Source organism: Ascidiella aspersa, chromosome 2, assembly GCF_963924565.1.
Source record: "Ascidiella aspersa chromosome 2, kaAscAspe10.2, whole genome shotgun sequence".
NCBI classification, from domain to species: domain Eukaryota; kingdom Metazoa; phylum Chordata; class Ascidiacea; order Phlebobranchia; family Ascidiidae; genus Ascidiella; species Ascidiella aspersa.
Genome location: NC_139448.1, coordinates 32,984,999 through 32,992,575, shown reverse-complemented (window position 1 = coordinate 32,992,575; position 7,577 = coordinate 32,984,999). Strand labels below are relative to the sequence as shown.

At 37.2% G+C, this 7,577-nt stretch overlaps 1 protein-coding gene across 1 annotated transcript; it reads right to left on the bottom strand.

The window, feature by feature from the left end:
- Window positions 1-1,958: 1,958 nt before the first annotated feature.
- LOC146165016 (uncharacterized) lies at window positions 1,959-2,996 on the bottom strand. Its single transcript, XM_083382161.1, has one exon. The coding sequence runs from the start codon at window positions 2,951-2,953 to the stop codon at window positions 2,150-2,152; it is 804 nt and encodes a 267-aa protein (XP_083238287.1). The 5' UTR covers window positions 2,954-2,996; the 3' UTR covers window positions 1,959-2,149.
- Window positions 2,997-7,577: the final 4,581 nt, after the last annotated feature.

Below are 7,577 nucleotides of genomic sequence, written 5' to 3'. Positions count from 1 at the left end.
GTTGTGTTGAAATGACTTTTTAAGTCATTTGTAAAATAACGTAGGCTAAGTCAAAGTCTTTTTGCACAACAAGTCAAGTCCCAGTTAAGTCATAATTAGAGAACGTCAACGCCAAGTCAAGTCCTTGACATTAAAATTAAACGTTAAACCATTAAAATTGGCCAAGTCTTCTGATTGTGAGCAATAAGTAAACTAAAAAAATAATACAAAATATTACATAAGATAGCAAGCTTATTGTTTGAAATGCACCAAATGAGATAAATAACCCAATTTTACAAAAAAGCCGAATGGAAACAATTCCATTCAACCCGACACTTCCACTCAACCCGAGGCATTTGTCCCAAAGACTAGTTAAGTCAAATAATTTTTCCCAAAAAACTTAAAAACATTAAGTTAAGGGCACTTAAGTCAAGTCAACTAGCAACATCGGATTTTAACCCATCTCTCGACTTAGACTAAACCTAGTTAATATTATTATACACTATATACACTATACAGCCCTAGTGGATAACACTGTACGCTTGTCGAAGCAAACATTAGTCACCTAGCTGAGGCTTTTTTATTTTAAATTTCAATTTATCCACTTCTCTATAGTTTCTATGTAGACAAGTTAAGCCCGATGTATACCGAACAGCAGACACATTACCTGAACGTCTGCATATCTTCAATAGCATTGTGAATGTATTGGTCTTTCTACAATTCTGTACTGCACACTGATACTCTTGGTAAATATTTTTTTAAACTGTTATTTCTGTGGTCATGTCAACTCTTAGCAAAACATGATTATTGAGTTAGAACGACTTAACAAAATAAACCTCATTCATCTTCACAAATAAGTTAACAAAGTTTTAAATATTAAAACGGCAATAATACGTTTATTTGAATATGAACGACATAGATAAAAGTACTAAAGTTAAGGAATAAAGCAAGCAAAAACAGTTATCTTGTTTTTGTCTGCTTAAATGGTAAACAGCATTCTGCGGTCTGGAATCTAAAATTCGTTTAACAAGAGAGAAAACTTATACGAGAGGCATGGTGGTACTTTTATTAAAATCTTAGTTTTTACGACTAGATTACGCAGTAATAAAATAACACAGCAAGAAAACAACACCACTGACCCCATTGTTATTACAGATGTCAGTTCTTTTCAAGGACTGAAGTAATGTTTTTTACGTATGTAACTACAATACACCAATACGTCGCCAATACAAACGCTGTAATGATATAAAAAGCCAAATAAAATAAACCTTCGTACGAAGCCCAAGCGATCATTTTGATTGTTTTTCACACCTATCCATTCAGTTTTTTCAATTTTGTTACGAACTGAACACGCCGTCTTTATTATGTTTCCAAGAAAAGTTTTTAAGATCTTTCTAAGGTTTAAAACTTTATGCTTCAGTTTGTGCTTCAGTTTGATTCTTATGATGAGGGAAATATAGACCACTAACTGACTGTGTAAAAACGAAAACAATACCGAAATTTTGCAAATTATATCAGAATAATTTAGATAAATTTAGAAGTCAAAACAAGTTCTTCAGGGTTAGAACGTTAAACAGATAACAGGGCGATTGACAGGTTTAAACCCTCTCAATGAGTCTTTAGACTCAGATAATCCTTTATGTTTCAGTTTGATTAATATGATATAAAGAAACAAGATCAACGACTGATTGTGTTAAAACAAAAATGCACTCTTTATTAAACATTAAAAAATTCAAAAAAACATGGTTTCGGTAAATATACAAGTCTTAAACACGAAAAATGCTTTAGAAAAAGGCGTCGAATAGGTTTATAGATCAGTGGGTGGCAAACTTTTTCTTGTGATTGAAAAGTTGGTAGAAAGTGCGACGCAATTATAATTTTACAAATTTTGGATTTAATTAATATTATGTTTGAATCAAAAAATCGAATTTATGCTGCGGTTCGTCATCACTTTAGTTTCTCACGCACATGTCTGGGCTTAATCATATTGACAAGCACTGTATTACCTCAATGGAGTTTATACAGAATTGGAATCATTGTAGGGCGTCTTTGGAAAGTTAAAACGACGCACAAGGGCGTCGCCACGCACAGTTTTGGGATCTCCGGGCTAGTGTATAACAGTAACACTATAGACAGGATTATGCGCTTTCTATAGGTCTGACCACCTCCATTAAACATCCATGTCTCGTTTCGCAAGTGAAGTCTCAGCCGTTGCCGAGTTGCGCGAATGAGAGTTGACGTTTTGCTGGGCGCGGCCGCTGCCCATCCCACGACACGCCCACGTCAGGATTGACTGCCAGTCGTCAAAGGACAGCAGAACGCTGAGCAGGTTAACGGAAAGGTTTACGTCGTAAACGGTGGAGGAAACTTGCCGAAGCGTGCTCTCAGGAAGAGCAAAGACGAAGATGAGCATGGTGATAACATCCGAAGCCACGGAGAGTCCTGCGAAGACTGAGGAGCGCTTGAGGATCGCTAGTATCCTCTTGCTGCTGCTCCCGTGCACGTGGCTCTGTAGAGGATACAGGAAGAGGAATAGAAGAAGACCTTGACCTAGCAGGCTCATGCCGCTGCACATGTAAAGCGGCCAGGTGGTGAACTGGTCCTTTGGCTTGGAAACGCACCCGCGCAGTGAGCGATCGTAGTTTTGAGGTAGAGTGAAGGCAATGCCTGTCGCCGTCATGCCGACCAGGATCACCACTAGGGTGGCCCAGTTGATAATTTGGAGCCATTGTTTGTCCAGGCCGATCATTTCCGGGTGCTGGTAGAGCGAGCGCTGCCTCAGCCAGAGAAATATGTAAATGCTGATGATGGTAATAGAGTATCCAAGTATAGAGGCGTCCATTGCAATTTCGCAAGGCTGAGACGTTGAGTCGAGATATCCAACGTTGAAAGCGAATTGATCCGAAATCAGTCTAATGTAGTAGAGGAAAAATGGCACCACAGCGGCCGTGTACAAACCGCCTGCGTTCACCATGTTAGAGCCGTGGCCCTTTTGCCATTTTCCCGTGCGAATTCCGTGCGCTATGAGACTGATTCCGATCCACGTGGTTGCAATGAAGAAGAAAACGTTGAAGGTTTCGGCGACGATCCATTCGACTTGATGAAAACGCACAACTGCTGATTCAGCACCCATTTTGCTGTTTTTATCTAGTCTGCTGCTAGAAACAAAAACAACAAGAAATTTTATCTTTATCTATGCAGGGTAATGTAGCGCTCTCAAGTCTCAACCGGGTGTATTGTATACGCAAACTTTTGCCTAATCTGTACTGCTTTTATACGTTTTTGCCTTTTTTTGTTAATTTTATATTTAATCGGGTTTTTAAACTTTGAGTTTTAGTGGATACCCAAACCAAGCGTGTACTAAATCAAAGCTATGAGTAAACAAGTATACAACTGACAAAAATTATACAGATTAAGTCGGAATTAGTGCATATCACAACCGTGACAGTCTGGGGCGCCCGCAGAAAATTTTCCAGGCGGGGCCATCAGGAGCGTAACCACAAAATCATAAAGGGGGGTCCTGAATTTTCAACTTTTTTTTTACGTTAATGAATGATGACGTCATAAAACTGTCTGCGAAATCATAGTGTGCATTCAAGCTGCGGTTGAGGGTAAATAAGTTGTGTCTGTTGCACACTTAGCACGTGGTCTTACAGTATGCTTAAAGAGCATAATTTTGCGTTATCATTATTACTTAAAATGGAGACTTTGAAACGTGCACGACAGTCACCATTATACCTCCTTTTAAGAATCTGCTTCAGTTAACAAATGTCGATGTTACACCAACATCCGATATTATAGCGCAGAGACCGAACAGCGAGGGACATACTGCGTATAACTCGACGTTTTTTAGCGAGAAAAAAAGAAAGAAGGTTTGACATAGCGTTGTCAATTGTCGAATGCACACTTGCTAATCAGTCAACTTAAGCAAATAACGAAAAAGAAAAACTTCCAGCGTTTACGGTCGACCAAACAAAAGACGAAAAACGGCGTTTTGCACTCGATTTTGGTTTCGCATTAGATTAAGACACGTGACCCAATTAATTAAAAAGCACGCCGCTTCGAACAGTTTGTTAAACCATGACAAAAACGAACGAAAAACGATGATATCACTTACAAAAGGGGGTAAGAATTCCCGCGCCCCTGGATACGCCCCTGGGGCAATGGATAATGTATAATATTTTTAACCTTCATAAGTAATACATATTACACTAATAAATAATACTAATATTCGCATTTTTAAATTCCAGGGGGCGTGCGGGCGCCCATGGTGACAGTATGTTTTTCATCTGTCCTGATGGCCTATGCGGAATTATTTTATAGCTTTTTTTCGAAAAGCTACTTGTGGAAGGAATACGAAGGGCAGAGGTATTATTAATTGGGTAAAATTGGGTAAAGAGCACTGGGTAAAATTATGAATTTGACACGTAAATGTAATTTTCAGGTTTACCATACGAAAAACGGTTATTAACCAAATCTCGTAACACTCTAATTCTGCGTATACTTGTTTTACGTATAGTCGCGTAATAACATTGCTAGTCGTTTGCGTAAACTTATACATTATAAACATCCAGTTTTCCCAAATCAACGAAGATAAAAAAAATATTACACTATACAAATAAGAAAAAAAGCTTAACACTAAACTTGTAACGAGTCTAAAATTTAAACTCTAAATACATTTTAATAAGTTTAACTTAATTGCAAAGATTATATTATCTATATTTTACAAGACACTGCTGGAATACCTTGTCACACTTGTGCCCATATAGTTGCAAGTAAAGCTATTTTAAAGCATGGCGCTATTTTTATTTAGTAGTGGCCAAGTTTCAGTCCAAGACGGTTATGGAATTGACAAATCAGTTATCGGCTGGAACGGCTTGCGACACTGCCCACGTTCTTTGACTAAACTGACTCTTACAGACTGTGCGTATGTGTTGCCGTTTCACACTTGAAAAAAAAACTCGATATTGTATTTACTACGTTTCACACGTCATTCATTCGGTCATATTTAGAAACAGTTTTGCGAATTGTTTAAGGGCTGCAATGTACATTATAGCGTAGGATTTAAACAACGATACTTTAATTGCGAAGCAAACGCCTCGCTCTATAAATTACTGTGTAAGGTTTTAAAAATGGTCATAAAATATGCAGAAACAACAATTTTGCCTGCGTTAAGGTGTATCATTACGTGGTATTTAGATTACACGACTGTAATAAATATTCTCAGATTGTTTGTGTTCAGGCTGTTATGAATATTCTTAGATTTGTTTGCACAAAGGAACATCGTTTGGCATATAAATGTGTCATAAGCACATTAGGGGTAGACCAATGATTTTCGTTTTGGAAGATAATTATCTTTTAACTATTGTCTTTTAACTATTTGTTTCAAAAAAAGGGGGGGGGGGGGCAGGGGGGCGGGGCTTTATTTGCAACTTTCCCTGGATTATCCACAACTTGGCCTGAGCGAGTCTACGTACAACAAATAAGGTATTTTTGGCGTCAAGTGCAAATTGCCAAAGTGCGACCGGTTTAGCCATTTCAGTGCAGAAGTTTCGATGGCCTTATTCAGCTCTTTCCGTCGATGCTAAAAGGTGACATAACACACGTTTCTTCGCGAACGAACCAGGAAGTGTCAACTAAACGAAAATGCGAAAAAAGCGGGAACGATTGCTCATTACCGGGATAACGTGGGATGGATCATCGGGTAGTTTACTCTGGTTAACCGCTTTCAGTTTTGATTTCCTTGCAACGGCTAGTTTATAGAGAAAACGAATTGCTTTTCTGTCTTTTTTAACCTGGCTATTATAGGATAAGACTAAAACCTAGTTAGTATAATTATACAGCCTTAATTGATAACACAGTATGCTTGTCTAAGCAAATATTTGTCACCTATATAGCTAACGCTTTGGTATTTTAAATTTAATTTTTTTAACTTCGCCTTATTTTGTATGTAGACTTCTTAAGCCCGGTTGTGCCACCGTACATCAGACACTTTATCTGAACGTCTGTATGTCCTTTAATAGCTTTGTGAGTGTATTGGTCTTTCTTCAATTCTCTAGTAAACAATCGCACTCTTTGGTTTAATTGCTATGCCTGCGGTTATGTCAACTCTTAGCAAAATATTATGTGGTTATGTCAACTCTTTAGCAAAACATGAGTCAGATCGATTTAACAAAATAAGTTCAGTTCAGCGTAACAAAATGAGTTAACAAAGTTTAGCCTACTTATGAAAATTGTTGATTTCGACATTACCAGCACATAACAGCTTTACGAGTTTTAAGCTACCATTAAGCTTTAAATTCGGATTGCACCATTTTCTTTGGGTTTAAAGTTTATGAGAAGGTAATACCAAATATATAAAACTATGATTTTGCCAACGTTTTACTGTTAAGATACGAATTGTTTTGCGGTATGCACGAACATTTTTCCGTTTAGGCTACTACTTTTGTCTGTTTTAAGGAAATGAGTTTTTCATTAAACTTTTATGTATCTTTACCATTTCCGCACTATTTAAACTGCCAATTTATTTTTGTAAACAACTATAAGGGCAATTTGTTCATTTGGAATAGTCTCCCTTCACGACAGTGTTTCAAACAGCAGGGGCTACCCTATGACCATGTTACCAAATTGTGCTTCACCTTATCGAATCTTTGATTGTACATAGTAGTTCTAGTTTGTTTTGCCTAGTGTTGTAACTTTATATTCCAACCTAATTAGAACGTAAAACCATTTTTTAAGTAGAAACCACGAAGTTCATTTGCACAATTCTATTTCTGTACAAAGCGAAACACGTAAAACTTTTCCATGAAGATATTGTAAAGACAGGGTTATCCAAACACAACTCATTTTTTTAATAAAAAAATATTCGTAAATCAATTTACCCAATTGTAAACACGTCCATTTCAATGTCGTTTGTGGGCTTTTTAAACTTAGCAACAACACGCTGCTTACAACTGCTGAACAAGTTATCAAAAATATCAGAGTAAAGAAAAGGGTTCAAGGCACTGTTAATGGGAAGCAAAATACCAGCACTGATAATGTAAATATCTTTGGAAAGTGGAACACCAGAAACAGCTAAGAAGCCACAAATACACAACGGAATCCAACAACAGAAGTCGGTAAAAAGCAAACGAGAAATGCGCCTTTGTAATTTGCTGTTAACTTGTTTCTTTCTAGCTTTTGACATTTTGTTGCTTTTAATGTAAATTACTATATAAGATAAAAGCATGAATACAAACAGCATAAAGTTAAGAGCTATAAGAAATGTGGAATATTGCCAAGAAGCCTCATTTACAGAAGCAAACAGTCTCGGTATACAAACGCTAGTTTCACCATAGTAGCCAAATTCACCCCTTATAGGATATTGTGGGAATGTGAAAGTTATCAGTTCCTTGACGTCATACCAAGAAAGCTTGGTAAAATTTTCACCCAATATTCGTTTTGCAAGAAGAATCGTTTTGTTTCGGGAAACTCTATCGGTTTTATAGAATCTGGATGAAAACCAGACATGCGAAACAAAGTATTCAGTCGAAAAATTCATTAGGGGTACGGCAGCCAATAAAATACTAACAACCCATATGCCAATGCAGGAAAAGTAA